General features: G+C 26.2%; 1 protein-coding gene across 6 annotated transcripts in view; it reads right to left on the bottom strand.

The window, feature by feature from the left end:
* The window catches only part of Aralar1 (calcium-binding mitochondrial carrier protein Aralar1), a 30,273-nt gene that overhangs the window by 7,020 nt on the left and 6,744 nt on the right, over positions 1-16,509 (bottom strand). For 2 of the 6 annotated variants that reach the window (XM_083080282.1, XM_083080278.1), the window contains exons 2-16: positions 9,401-9,457; positions 8,179-8,321; positions 7,228-7,343; positions 7,002-7,141; positions 6,444-6,590; positions 6,103-6,244; positions 5,448-5,541; positions 4,494-4,584; positions 4,296-4,371; positions 3,675-3,793; positions 3,429-3,599; positions 3,045-3,185; positions 2,761-2,955; positions 2,591-2,693; positions 321-411 (exon numbers count right to left, since the gene is read on the bottom strand). In XM_083080282.1, coding sequence (XP_082936408.1) covers positions 321-411; positions 2,591-2,693; positions 2,761-2,955; positions 3,045-3,185; positions 3,429-3,599; positions 3,675-3,793; positions 4,296-4,371; positions 4,494-4,584; positions 5,448-5,541; positions 6,103-6,244; positions 6,444-6,590; positions 7,002-7,141; positions 7,228-7,343; positions 8,179-8,288 — 1,736 coding nt within the window. In that variant the 5' untranslated portion in view covers positions 8,289-8,321; positions 9,401-9,457. Of the gene's footprint in view, positions 1-320; positions 412-2,590; positions 2,694-2,760; positions 2,973-3,044; positions 3,186-3,428; positions 3,600-3,674; positions 3,794-4,295; positions 4,372-4,493; positions 4,585-5,014; positions 5,051-5,447; positions 5,542-6,102; positions 6,245-6,443; positions 6,591-7,001; positions 7,142-7,227; positions 7,344-8,178; positions 8,322-9,400; positions 9,458-12,308; positions 12,766-15,420; positions 15,631-16,509 lie in introns of those variants that run through there. The other 4 variants (XM_083080281.1, XM_083080284.1, XM_083080280.1 and 1 more) reach the window with 4 other exon arrangements.

Below are 16,509 nucleotides of genomic sequence, written 5' to 3'. Positions count from 1 at the left end.
CGTACAAATATATACGTACACATACATACATACACAGGGTGTTTCATATAAAGTATTATAAGATGCTTTCTCCAAAATTTAACATTGTATATAAATGTCTCAAATAAAACTTACAGGATTTTGAGAAAGAAAAAAATTAATCTTGAATTTTAACTGATAAATTTTGTCTAAAACATTTTCTTGTACGACGTTAAATTTCAGAAAAACATCTTGTATTAGCAAATGTAAATTTAAAAAAATATATTATAATTTAAATTATATTAATATTATATTTAATATTATGTTTTCTAATAATTAGGTCTCTTAAATTATATACTTACGATCCTCCAAAATCGACAACGAACAACCTTTGCAGCAACTCATACGTGAAGAGAGTAACACCAAACTGCGGTGATGATCTGAATACTCGAGCTGGAAAAAAAATTAATAATCTTGAATATATAATTTTGAATGAAATCGTATGTAATTTTATATTCTTTGTCCAAATAAAGATTTAAAATGTTTCAATGATAAGCATGATGGCTGCCTATTTTCTTTTGAGAAGAACAAGACAAAAATGGGCATCACAAAAGTGATATTTATATAAAAAGTTTTATATTTATATATAAATTATATTTATATACGCGCGTGCATATACAGTTTCATGCAACTGAGCGGGACTGTATCTTTAAAACGAATGTAGATAGAAGAAAAAAATGTCAAAAGGTAAAATTAAATGATTTTAAACACTTTACATTTTTTATGTCTTTTGTAACCGCTATATTACTTTTATTAACATGTTACATTTTTAGTAATGCTACATTTTTTACATAGATGCAGTTGCGAAATAATTGCACTTTTTTAAATAAGATTTCATATGTTTGTATGTATTAGTTATGATAGTTTTTTACTCTTTACAAGAAACTATTAAAGAATTACACTTAAAAATTGTTAATTTAAAAGCTGTTTTAGCATTTGACTCTTCTGAGTAGTATAAAAAAAGACAAATCAATCTATTGATAGAGTCAAATATTATTTTGTAAACCTAAGTTAAAAAAATAACTTATAAATTACAAAAAAATACAATTATGAAAAAGTTATGCTTTTTAAGCAAAAAGCTGCATCGATTAATACACTAATGCATCAAAAGTGTAAAATCTCATTTTTCAAAAAAGTACAATTACATTTCACTGCATTTATATACGAAAATGCATAAAAGAAACAGAAATATGAAGCATCTAAAATTATTTGATTTTGCCTTATGACATTTTCCTATCTCTAATTGTTCCAAAGCTATTCCGCCCAATTACGGAAAACACTTTATACGTATACAATCACATATTTTTAATTCTTAAACATTTTTTACAATGTAATTATTTTCAATTATTATGCGGTTAATTTCACAAGATATCTGTAAATAAATATTAGCTAAAGTTGAGAAAATGCTAGTCAATAAAAAATTCAATAAAGAAGTGAATAAAGAATTGAATGGACTTGATGCACAATATGTAACTTAAAATAAATTACACACTCATATTTGCATCATTATACATTAAAAAAAAATTAGATAAGTAAGATTAAGAATTCCTCCTTTTTTAAATAAATATGTATTGTATCAATTAAACAAATACGTATATAAATAATAATTGTGACAAATTAATTATGATTATTTTTTGTTTTTAACTGAATAAATAAAATGTACATCAATGTATTACATTAATCATAATTCATAATATAATTTATTCAATTGAATTATTTTCTGTTTGGACAAAAAACGAGTGTCAATTTTGTTTTCACAAATACTATCTTTTATTGTCAATATAATGCAAGAGATAAAATTCTTCATATTATCCTTCCCTTCAGAGATAAAACAGATGTAATATCTCATTCTCCTCTAGATAAAAATATGAAAACGCCTTTATAATACACTCTACAATGTATTGCACGTCAGAAAAGATTTATAGTTTATTGACCCGCATTTTCAGAGTTACAGCTGAAAATATGCGTGAATATAAGATGTTGTGAAATACGTTATATTCGATGATCATTCTGAATACAAAGAGTAAGTATGTTGACTGCGAATTGGAAAAAAAAACGAGAACACAGGTAGTCATAAACGAAGAGAAGAGGTACTTACTGATAAGTAAATCGCCAAGTCATATGGAGGAGGAAATAAGGTCGAAAGATGCAGCAGGGTTGATCCCCCGCGCATGCAATCGACACAAAAGCAGAATATATTACTAACTATATTTTCAAGATTGTAACGAGGGAATGAGAAAAATCTCATTTTATTTCTGCTTCTTACAGAAAAAAGGATTATATAATCAACTCGATCACTTATTCCTCTCTGTGACAGAGATCATCATGTGTACATTTCTAGAGCAGCAAATTCTATTTTTAAATAGAAAAAATTATTCTGTTTACATAGCTTATTTTTTTATTTTATTTTATTTTTTTTTTTTTTTTGCGACAGCCATCCTACTGATATATGAAGCGTATGATATCAGTGTGTTCATAAATTTTTAAAAAAAGCTTTCCACTTATGCAAGGATAATAAAGATATTAATTGTTCCAAGAACTTCATTCATAGAAAATATATAAAAAAATATACCTGTCGCGCCCTTCCAAAATGCCCTGACACCCTCCTCTTTGTAAATTTTCCTAGCACAATCCAGCAGTCCGTTATATGTGGTTTGGCCTTCTCTAGCTACGACCTAAATCATACATAAAAACAGAATCATAAAAAAATTGCGATATTTTTAATATCGACGATAAACGTACCTGCAATCTTGTTTTAATCACATCTGCGGGAGTGACTAACGCTGCTGCAGGAACGCCAGCAATCGCACCGGAAAAGAGAAGCGATAGTGGCGTATTGTAACCCCCCTCGTCGGCCAATCGCACTTTCGTGTGAGCATACATAGGAAAATAAATGGCGCTAAATGGTACGTCTCGTAAAAAGCAGGCTCTGGCACCCTATAAAAAAATTGCAGCTTTAGAGTCGCAAGTTGTAAAAAGAAAGAAAATCACAGATGTATTAATAAAAAGTTATTATTGCTACTCACTTTGTACAATCCAAATAGACCTAATTCCTTGACAACGGTCCACGCTCTAACCTTCGATCCTCCTGCGATTTCTCCAGCTACTTGTAGCCGAATCTTAACGATCTCCAAAGGATTGGTGAATATGACCTGCGACCCTCCGGCCTGAAGAAAAAAAATGACATCTTGTTGCATAAATACCTTATTTGTTCTCCGATTACCGAAGTGTGCGATAAGAGTACGAGTGCGACATCTAAATTCACTGTGATATCGCATTATTTATATCACTTGTATTTGACATTGGGTTCAGCTCATCCGCTCATCTTGTGTTTCATTCTAAAGTTCATGTTTCATCTAGTTGGGAGCTTTAAAGCACTAAGAATATGAGATATGATATGAACTACTCACACAGGCGCCAGACATAATTTCTCCGTAAAGTGGTAAATTTCCATTTTTATCCATAAACTTATCCCTGATGAAATCGTTAACTGTAAGTTTAATAGCTTTTTCCGGAGCTACGCCCATTAACTGAGGCATTAAACCTCGATAAAGGCCAAAAATGCCCTCATGCCGGATAACCTGTCAAACGTAAAACACCAGCTTTATGATTAACAATGCAGAGAGTGTTACACGATGAGACTTTTTGATTCCAACCTTTTTCAAGCAGTCAAAGCTGTTTCTGTACATCAGTTCGCCTATGAAAGATCCAGTCCTTTGATTTTGCATTCTGGTCTTCACTAAATCGATAGGATATACAGCTGTAGCACCAACAGCTATAAAACACAATTACTCTATTTAATATATTATTTCAATTGAAAAGTAATTTTTAATAAATTTTTATTGCTAGAAAAAATATAAATTTACAAAGAGCAGCTACATATTTTTTTTTTAAATAATATGTTCTTTTTATACTAATTGAATTTTCTGTTCATTGATTATTTTTCCATAAAAGTATTGAGGCAAAATAATCGAAAAATGAAAATTTTACAAGATTTTTCATAATTTATATTTATAAAATTATGTCAAATTAAAATATAAAATATCTCGTAATATATATATATTCAACTTTTGATTCTACGCTTATAACTTTTGATGCCAAATATTGCGAGAAATTAATTTGTATAAAGAAATTAAAGTCTCTATTTAAAAAAAAATTAGGTTGAGAGACCTTTACATAATTTTGAAAAATAACCTTAGTTAAAATTAATTAGTAATTAATAATATTGTATTAAAATCGAGAGAAGAAAGTTGTAAAGAGAAAATTTTTATATGTACCTCCACCAATAGAACCAAGTACAAATCGATAACCACTCTCAAGCATTTGCACAATAATACCGCGTTCGTCTGGATGCTGTAAGATAATAAAAAGTGCTTGCTAAATTAAATATCTAATATTCTCATAAAACATTTGGCATAAAGAATATGTGACAAATTTTTTGGATTTTCACAAGATTCTTCCATCGCTACACTTACTGACACCGCTTTAATTGCGGCAACGCGTTTTGTAATCTGCTTGAAATACTGCTCAGGTGTAATAGCCACAAGATCATTATATACAATCTTCCTGAAATATGAAAAATGAAATACGAGTTTAGTATATGCATCAAAGCTGCGATAAAAGAGCATAAATATAAAAAACGATATACGAATAAACTGTTAAAAAAACAGATATATTGGCGTTGATGGTATTGTTTTGAAGCAATAAATAGAATCCTGCCAATATGATCCATCATGTACCCTTAGATCGTATCTATCGTAATAGAAGATAAAATAATGGAATCGTTAGTATGTCCATGGCGTGCAAATATTTATATTTGCGTACATCATCGTCCTAAGATAGACGTTGAGGAAAATAGGTGAGAACAAAAATGTTGTTGAAATACGTGTATGTATGTATGTATGTATATATATATATATATATATATATATATATATATATATATATATGTAAAACATGTTAGTAGCACGTGATAGTCTGTAATACAAAGACGCACCCAAGCCGCGAATCTGCTTCGTCATCTTCCGTAGGTCTGATCCAGGCAGCGTAAACACGTAAACAAACGTTTTCAATACAGGAAGCTTGCCTTAACATTGTTCAATTATCGAAGAAATAATAATTAAGCACACACTGTAGGCATAGAAGGCGATTAGAAATGATTCACTCAAGAAGATAGTTTCCATCTTCCTTGCCAAGAACGAGACATACTTGACATTTGGAGGATGACGATGTGCTTGCTGGTGCAGATAGCATTACGTGACTTTTGTTTTCTTATTTATCGCACTGATCAAAATCGACGTGGAAACAAGTCGCTCTTCAATTAATAATCACAATTTTGAAATTAATTGCTAAAGCGATTGCTCCATTCCACATGATTTTCTCTCGATCAATCAACAAAAAAAAGAATATTTCAAATCGAAGATACTCACCCAGTTTGATGAAGTAGGTCGCAAAGATGAAACAGAATATCAACCTCTAATGGAGTTATTTGGGACATCATTTGTGCAGAATAAAGGAATTCCTCTGGCAAAAAGAAAATAATGTTTACATATTTACAATAGAGTATTAATATCAAATCTATTGATCTACTGAAATCAATTAAAATTGGCAAACGATAAGACAGTGATGGAATGATTATAAAAATATATATATATTATTATATTAATTGTTAGATTAATATAAAAAAGTATTTGTTTCTTTTTTATATGGCTCTAAAGGTTGATCTACAATGCGCTCTTTACTTCTTATTTCTTGTTTTTTGCTTGTTTTTTTTCTCTGCGCATTGACAATCATGTGAAAATCGTTTTTTCACATGTCATGTGTTTCTTGTCTTTTCTGCAGTTCGTCAATTTTCATCTCGAACGATAGAAAACAAAAAAAAAAGAGTACAAAAATACAGAGTACAGAAAGATAAAAAGGCAATAGGCAAAAAGTAAAAAATAAGATACAAAGGGCACATTATAGATGAGCCTTTATATCAAAAAAATAAAAAAAAAGAAACTTTTTGATGAAATTTTAATAGTATTATATTAATAGTATTAAAAAAATAGTATTCATTATATATATCTTTAAAATAAATTGTACCTTTGGTGACTTCTTGATATCTGTGACCATTGGTTGCATTTAGATAGATACGTTTAATAAGTTCCATGTTGTTTAGAAGAGAGTTAAACGCCATAAAATATGGAAAACTGACTTTTCGTCCGCTTTGGCCGGTACTAACTGCCTACAATCAAAGTAAAAATAAAATTCTTTCTATGCTACATGTTAAGTACTCCAACATTTTAACTATATTATTACATTAACTATATTTTAACATTTTAATTATATTATTAAGTACATAATTTAATTAATATTTTTCTTCCTAAATTATAAAACATAAAAATTTAATTCACTGCAAAATCTTCCATTTATATAATACTTACAGCTACTAGATTATCTTTCACTTCTTTTGTGAGTAAATGACTTTTAATACTGAGCATAATATCTTGAAAGTCTAATGCTGAAATAAAACCCGCGCCATCTTTATCGAATTTCTTAAAAGCTTCTATTGCATATTCTTCATGAAAGTCCTAAAAACAAATAATATTTTAGCGTTAAATCTTATTCTATTATCTCTCTATATGATTTAGTCTCATATTTATAAATATTTCTAACAAATTACATAACATCACAAAAATTAAGAAATCAGGAATAAAAATAATCATCTCTATAAAAAAAATATTTTAAACAATTTGATTTTATGTTTCTGTATCTTTGTATTTTGTATATAAGTCGGGGTAAGCTAAATTTCACAAAATACTTAAAAAATTTCGAGATAAGAAATGTTATTTTACGATTTTCCAAGATATCAGTAGAATTATACACGTATAGTTATTGCAAATAGTAAAGCAAACGTATGCTATGTTTCATCATCATTTGTTACATCACACTTGGCTCGTTTCTTAGCAAACTAAATCTGCAATCAAGTGTAAAATACTTACATGCAAAAATTGACTGAATTCTGCATAACTAATTAATCTCTTCTTATCTTTTCCGAAGTAAAGTTTAATAAATATACTATCCATATTAAAAGGCATTTTTTGATGTAATATAGTTTTCCGCATCACCTCAACGAACTCATCTGCAATTTGGGAAAATAGAATATATATACCCATATGAAATACATATATATTTAAAAAAAGAGTTCTTTTATATAATCATTCTTACCAAATGCAACCATTCCATTTCCATTAGTATCAAAGAGTTGAAAAGCTGTTTTGTATAAAGCGTCTGGTACACAGAGAAGACCTTCGAATGCTTGAAATTCAGCAAACGATATGAGACTAAAATTTAAAAAAAAATCAATTATTTAGAATAAATTCTTCCATTACGAAATATATTATGAATAAATAATTCTTCATATTATGAAATATATTTGTTCTTCTTTCTATTTCATAAGTTACTTATAAGATAACCGACATAACTGAGATAACATATTTACGTACGTGCATGTGTGTACGTACGTATATGTATTATTATATAAAATGTAGACAGTTTAAGAACTTTTAAATACTTCAAAAAGTATATATATTTTCGAAAAAATATAAAAATTATATTGTAAAAAAGTTTTAACACTTTAAACAATGCATAGAATGGAAATATTAGTAAGGATTTTGGCGTTATTAAATCACGTATATATAATATTTTATATTAATCATATATTAATAATTCAATATATGATTAGAGATGTAAAAAAATCGTTTTTTTTAAATAGAAAATAAATGTTGATGGAAAAAACATAATTCTTTATTTTGGTAAAAGAAACAAATTTAGTTCATTTTTCAATATTTTGCATAAAAAATATAAAATCAATAAAAAAATATAATATCAATAAAATTAAGTAATAAAAAATCAAATCACATTTATAAGTAATTGAATAAGGTTTAGATTTTCTTATAAAAGATATAAGATCTATAAAAAATATTATTTCAGTATTGAAAATATGTTTCTTAAATTTTTAAACATTTATTTTTATTCACACATACATATTTAATATCATTGAATTAAATATCTCTTTTACGATGATTTTATATTGACTAATAGTATCAGAAATTCAATCTCATAATATTGTAGATACATCAGTACTCTATTTCATAATGTTGTAGACAATTAACTTACCCATCTTTGCTAGTGTCGACGATACCAGCAAGTAAATTGACAGAATCAGGATCATAATCAGCGTTCGTATAAAGACCAAGATAACTGCGTACAAAGTCAGATGCGGTCATAAATCTCTCGCCATTCTTTTCCTGCGATGCATACTGTAATTCAAGAATATTAAATTACCGTGTGTACATCTAAAGATATTAAAGATATTGTAAATTTGTAATTATGATTAAAAAAATAATTGCAATCAATAAAAAATATGTATTAAAATTTATTATAATATTTATTATAGGTAGTAAGTGTAATATAATAGTTAAAAACATTACAAATATATACCGAAAAAATTATATTCTCGAAACATATACGACTTATAAACCTTTTTAATAAATATTCTTAAAATGAAGGATATTTCCTTCTCCACGTGATACTTTTTGAAATATTCTCTTAAATTAAGAATAAATTAAGAATAATAATTCTTTAAATTAAGAATAAATTAATAATTCTCTTAAATTAAGAATATATTTTTAATTTAACGCAACTTGACGATGAAATTCTAAAGATATTAATATTGTAAATTTGTAATTATGGTTAAAAAAATAATTGCAAACAATAAAAAAATATGTAATATAATTTATTATAAATTAAACATTTCACACATATGTGCGACGATCATACAATGCATACCGATATGTATTCAATACCTGTTTGGTATATATGGTATTTCTGGTTTGAAGAATAGATAAGAAACTGATTAACAATAAGTGGCTGGAAGAAGAAGATCTGAGCGATTTAATGAGATATTGATAAGTATATTTGAAATATTTGAAATAAAAATACAATTACTAATTAAGTCTCTCAATACTCACACTTTCTAATTAGGTCTCTCAATAAGTAAAATAGAGTAATAATGATAATAAAAAATAATAAAATAATGATAATAAAAGATATTGTAAAAATAAACGAAATAAACGAAATTTTGTAGATGAGAATATAATTCTTTCGGTAAGACGCTGTCAAAAATTTCATTCATTTAGCGTATATTATTTTTTTACAATCACACGTAATGCGTCTTCGATTACACGTGTTTTCCGGAGAAATAACGTAAAATAATCAAAAGAAAGTATTTTAATAATAAAAAAGATGTAAAATATATAAAATTTTCTTACAAAAATATTTCTGTAAAAAAATTGCTAGAACTTACTCAAATTTATTCGAGCACTTTCTATTTACTTACCTGATTAAAAATTTCATGGAGGCGGTCAGAATTTGCACGCTTCAAATATCCGGAACCCTGAAATATAATACATGAGAAATAAGAATAACTCTTATATATTCAGAACTCATTATATATATGTATAATTACTTAAAAAAAATTTTATATAAATAACAAAATATATAAAAACATTTTATAAATTTTAAACACGGTTCTTTTAAAGTATTTAAAAAAATGAATTGATAGTGAGGTTTATATGATCAAAAACTTTCAAAATAAATTTTGTAATTGTTATAAGAAATATCAAATTATTTATTAATTTGTTATATTCCTCAGTCATATATTATGTATATCATTATATATCATTATAATAAGAATTATTCACAAATTCTATATGGAGTGTGTATATATATGTATGTATATATACATTCATCTATAAAAAGACAGATATTTATATACAAAAAAATATATATATTTTTTGACAAGTAAAGAAATATACAATTTATACGTATATATATGCGTGTATATATTCATTTTAACCGCCCCAAACAAATATCTCGAAAAATATGAAAGATAGGGAAAAACGTTTTAGACAAATACAGCAAAAAGACAAATGCGGAAAATAACAAATTGTAAGATAAATATTTAATTTTACAATACAGTCAAATCCAAAAGACATATTATCAAGATCATCCTGAATAATCTTCAAAAGATTCTCTGTCCACTGTTTATTAAAAAATCATTAACAAATACTAATCTATGTAAACAAGAATAAATGTGACTATGCAAATCTATGTAAACGACAAATTAACAAATACAAATCTATCTAGAGATATGAACGAGATATAAAATAACAATGAATAATTCAATATTGGTTCAAATTTATCACTATGTACATACAGCAAACACATAGTTTTTTTATTCGAGGATTAAAAAATATCAAAAATTGAAGAATATAAAATACGATTATAAGTAATCCATATCACGCATTGCCCAGGCAAAAACGAGATTTATATTAAAAATTAGAGAGAAAAAACTAGAATTTGTGTGATACATGGAACAGATCGTTAAATTCAATTTTTTTTTAAATAACAGCTAGTGTTGTAGCACTGTTTTAAGATTTCTAATATTGTCGAAATAATGTTAATGAGTCAATAGACATTTTTGTAGTAAATATTTTATATAATATATATATGTATTTTTTTTTATCATTTTCTACATTCAAAACTAGAAAAAATCAGTTATATTTTCTGTCATATCTCTAAATTTGTTTATTATATCAAAATTAATAATATCCTTTTAGAAATTAGTTTATAGCTTATAATTTCTATTTGTATTAATTTTCTGAAAATCATTGTATTTTTGTTTATAAATAGTAATTACTATATAGAACATATAATAATATTATAATTTAAATATGTCAATCATACTATGATTGTGATAAGATCGATTTGATGACATAATCACAAGAATGTCAGATGTTTTGATTATCTCGAAAGATATAACATGAACAAAAGGAATATCGCAAACGAAATATTGCAAAGAGAATACTCAATGAAATTCTTAGAAACGAGTTATAAAAGAAGAAAATAAAAATTAATATGGAAACTTATAGTGTCTTGGGAACTTATTTAATATGAAAAAATAAACACAATAAACACAATAAATTCAATATCACTTTGCGAGCTCAAGTCGTGATTCTATCTTTTAATATAAAGCATGTCAGACATCGATCGCTTGCAATCTATCTATTATACTACCTATTATATATTAGGAAGACTCCTCATTCATAGACATATATAAATTGCACCTAACATCTGCATTCCGCAAGTCGATTAAAATTATTATTTTTGATTTCAATATATTCGCATGCCGTATAGAGGACAAAATACAATCATGACGTTTATCGCCAACTACATGTTTATAAGTCAACTAAAATGATAAAAGCTCGTATTTGTTTATTACTGCGAGACAGTTAAACATGTTATGAATTCACCCTGAGCAGATTAAATGTATTTGTTCACATATTCTTATCAATTTCTAATTTTAAGATTTGAAATATGATGGAATTATATAAGAAATGCAATGCATGAAAATTATAGTCTTTAATCGATATTACTTCATTTAATTTAATGACACAATTTCGCTTAAATATCTGTTGATATTATCAATATATAGAAAAATATAGATAAGAAAGAAATTATACAAAGTATCTGTATACTTAAAATCTTATAAAAAATTTCTGATCTTCTATTTTTTTGTTCAAAATTCGAGCTAAAAAGAGAATATTTTAAAGATTTTTTTGATACATTTTCTAACGTTTTTTATTTATACGAAAGAAAATCAGAACTTCTTAAATGCAAGATTTATAAATATAATGAAAAAAATTAAGAAACTCTTATGAGATAAACATTTTTCACTTGTGTAATTTTCATTTTTTATCACTAAAAATTCCAGTAAAGAATATACATTGTATATTCAAATTTGTTAAATCATTGCATGTATAAATAAAGATAGATATAAATATATATTTATGTATTTTAAACACATATATTTCTTGATTTTCTAGCCGTTTACAATATGAGAGCAAAATTATCGAAAAGCGAATTTTTTAAGAAATTAATCCCAATAAAATTCCTGAGAATTCCAGGAATTTTATTTTTCCATATTTTCTCATGTTTCTTAAGAAGAGTAAACATCTTAATTATTACATGCAAATAATTTTTTCGCATATTATCAACAGCAACAGTAATATTTCAGGCGATAAACGATGGAAATTGTACGTAATACACCACTGAAAGGCTGACAAATTGGGAATCCGTAGGCAAGTGGGGAGCTTTTCTCGCCTCGTGTATTCGGCACTGCCTTAATTCAAGGTCATGCCTATCGACGACAAGAAACACGTCCTTCGCGGGGCAAGTACACCTACTCTCGTGGTTGACATTGTTGTTAAGCTAAGCTGAGATTTTCGATTCTTCGGTTATCGGCGATGACAACGAACGAAGGTGATTACATCGGGCGAGATCACGTGTGGTAGAAAAGTCACGCGCGCGCGCACCACACAGCTGTAACTTCCTAGGTACGTATCTCTGACGCAAAGGCGTGCTTAGGTACACGTGTGTGCCGTGTAAAAAGCGATGAGTAACGAAGAGAATGCGACGGGCACCGGACAAACGCGATCAGCACGCGAACGTCACGAGGGGACTGAATGTTAGCTGCTGATACGTGAGAGAGGAGACTACTATATCTCTATCCCCTCCTCATACTTGTTAATTTCGTCTCTCTCGTTTGTTGCTACCTCGTTATTCCCTGACCGACTGACTATTGTGTCTTTCCTTATGCTCTCTCTCTCATTTTCGTAATGTTTTATTTCTTGTATCAATTCTCTATAACAGAAAATATGTAATATTACTTTATCTATTTCGTGTAAAAAAATGCATACGTAATGTCAAATGAAGCATAAATAAGGCTCTCCTATGCTTTTTATCGTTTTCAAGTACACTATGATTAATCTATTAGTTTACGTAATTTAAAAGTCAGAAAAAAAACAAACTAAAATATCTGTATTAATAAATGAAAAATTAATAATTCCAAGTAACTTCAAATTTGATCGTTTTTTGAAGAAAAAGATTTTCTGAATGGATGATATACGTTTTATACAAATAAAAATTAAAATACAACATTGTATTTTATTTAAACTAAATTTCTTTTACGAGTTGAATTATGTATGCTAACTTTAAAATGTCGTTTTCCTTAAAATTATATTTTTAGAACTGGTTGACGTAACAACCTCAGGAATAAATATAAATCGACTTCAAATTTAACATTTTCTGTAAAAAATATATTATTTGCTCGAACTATAATATACAGGGTAGGCCATTTTAATCTACTATTTCAGTGCGTAGATTAAAATGGCCTACCCTGTATATCTTTGTATTAACTATTTTTAAATATTACAAAAAGACGAGAAAAAACTGAACAAAATTGATGGTTCCTTTTTAAAATGCCTTTTTTTAATTTTTAATATTTTTCTTTTTCTACAATTCAAAATATAATCATATTTATACAAAATAAGAAAATCATTTTCTTGTCTTATGAAGATTAACATTAAAAAATTAATTTTTCTAATAAAAATTATATTTTTTCTTTCAGATTAATGCAAAAAATGTTATCAATTTTTGCATTCGGAACATATTACGCAAGCAATATCCTATTATCTATCTATAAAATAAACATGTTCAGTGCAAAAATGTTTATACTTTTTTAAAGTGCCGATAAAAATTATCATCAAATTAAATCAATGAATATGTTTATAACAGTATTCTCTTTAAAAATATCCAAAATTAGCTCCTATATGGGAATTCGGATAAAATTGTTTACAATCTTTTAAAGGTCGAGGTCATGACTCTGACAACAAATCTCATCGAGGTCATTGATCATTGGTTGAGGATACGAAGATTTAAGTTGAATACTACAGAGCATGTATATTACGTGCAATTATATTGCCTGAAATTTTAGACTAGCTAAAAATATTTTATTTATTTATAAAATTGTATTTATTAAATTTGTTTTGACCTTTTATTTTAAATATATTATTTATAAGGAATAAATTTTTATATATTATTATTTAATTTTTTAAAGATGTTTTAAGATTTTAATTTCCTTAATATTATTCTATAGAAAATCGCTTGTATTCGTTTATATCACTTTTTTATTTGTACTTTAAAGAATCATTGTTATCTATTTCGCTTATACCTCTCTTAAAAGATATAAAATTATAATGGGTTTTGCACACAATATTTTTAAAGGTTTATCAAGGAAAGATATATAATTTTAAATCAACCTTATGAAGAGCGTTAAGGAAATAATTTAAAAATCTATTAAGATGTAAATAAAAATTAGATAAAAATTAGATAAAAAGAAATATGCACAAGCAAGTACAAACTATTTTTTTCAAATGGCATTAACAAAATTTAAATATTTGATATAAAGTTAAATCTCAGGGAAATTATTCAACATCGTTTATGCGATCATCGCTAATTATAATACAATTTTTGTATTACTAGTAAAAAATTAGTGTACTAATTATTAGAGATTATAGATTAATGTGAAAATTTTAATTACTACTAATGCCAAGCTTCTAAAAGAAAAAGATGCCAAAATTCTTTTTTTTTTTCAATTCATTTATATTTTGATTATTTCGCGAAAATTAACAATGTGATTTTATTTCATGTAATGCAAAATAAAAAGAAATCATAGAGATTAATTAAGCTGAAAGGAGAAAACAGTTTTCTTGGTGTTTTGATCAATTTTTAATATATTTTATTAAAATTAAAATTTTATTGTTTTAAACTCTGAGAGAGTACTATATTTGTTTTTAGAATGTAATTACTTTAATTAAATTTTTGTGGTTAAGACAGGAATAAAGTGATAGATATACATGATTTTCTTTTCTAGAAAATCTATTAGTTAAAATTTTCTAATTTAATAATTAATAACACTAAGTGAACACAACAAAAATTTTATCACGATATCAAATAGACAGTGTTGAATATTGACTTTATTAATATTTATATTCAAAAACTGTTACGTGTATGTGTATGTGTGTGTATTATATAGATGAAAATATTATATAAACGATAAATTTGTAACTCATTAAATAGTTTCGTATAAATTTACGATTAACAGTATTTACTAATTAATTGTATCATTACAGCGATATAAAATCTAATGAAATCTAATCAATAATAGATAATAATTTTAAAAATTTTAAACTTTTATCAAAGAAGATTTAATATTATGTCATCGTTTACACATTACATAAACACATTACATAATAATTACATAATAATAAAAAAACTTAGAAGTTTATTCTTTAAACTTAGTTTGGAAAAAGGCTCTTTTATTACTCCATTTTATTACTTTTATTACTTGATAGATTTTACAATCGAATATCTCAATTATGTTAACCCTATTAATTTAACACTAATTTAACACTCTAATTATTTTCCTTACACTTTAGGATTAATAAAATTGCTAACCTCATCGAATACCATGTTTCTCTTCTCATGCGTCATCTTTTTTTTCCTTCATATGTGGATACAATTAAATAGCCGTCTTTCCAAAAACATTTTTGGATTATACTAGATAATATTTATTTCATTGTAATAAGAACGTATTTTCACGCACATACATATTTATACTCGTCATCAAAAATTAGTATATTCTCATTTTTTTGCCATTTAAGTTTGTCATACATATACCATAGTTACTGCAATTATAAACATGGTGTAAAAAAATAAAATATTTTTGTTATATAGATGCATAGTAACCAGTCACAATCAAAAATCGTCTACAAATATTAAAAACAGCATTGTAACATACGTATGTTGGCAAAATTTGGTCAATTATTATTATACACTGTGCAGTCATACACCTTGGATTATTACACCATGGCTATAAATATGAAAAAAGAAATATAGTAGAGAAAAGACATGAAAATTTAAGATATTATTTTTTGTGTTCTTATCTTTAGCTGTGTGTGAAAACTTGAAAGAATTTATATCTACAAAAAGTGTATCTCACTTTAATTTTCATATAACTTCGAAAACATGGCGTTTTGGAAAAAAATGTCAAATAAAAATTACAGGATTTGAAGAAAAAAAAAGGTAGAGATATTAATTTGACCTTAGGTGAAGATGCTAAGGTCATGTGAAGATCAACCTAATTTTTTTAATTGGAAGTACCCTAATTTGTCCATCTAAATCGATTCCTCACAATATTCCACGTAAAAAGTTATAAAGATAGAATAATCTAAAAATTCTAATCTAAATCTCAAAAATTGAATAATTTACGAGATATTTTATACTTTAAGTTGACATAATTTACATAAACTATAAAATATATTTCATAAAATATTTATTTTTCGATTATCTTACTTCAATACTTTTATGCATAAAATAATGAGAAGAATCAATTGTAAGAGGAATCAGTGTAAAGAAAACACATAATTGTTCTAAAGAAAAAATACGTAGCTGTTCGTTACCAATTCATATTTTTTATTTATTTATAAAAATAAAAGCTTTTGAGAAAATGTGCTCTTTTATCTTTTAAAATTGAAATTTTTTACA

Source organism: Camponotus vicinus, unplaced genomic scaffold (genome assembly GCF_025532165.1).
Source record: "Camponotus vicinus isolate PSW18456_S1 unplaced genomic scaffold, iyCamVici1.0 SCAF_10, whole genome shotgun sequence".
Taxonomy (NCBI): Eukaryota; Metazoa; Arthropoda; class Insecta; order Hymenoptera; family Formicidae; genus Camponotus; species Camponotus vicinus.
This window is presented reverse-complemented; position numbering and strand designations above follow the sequence as displayed.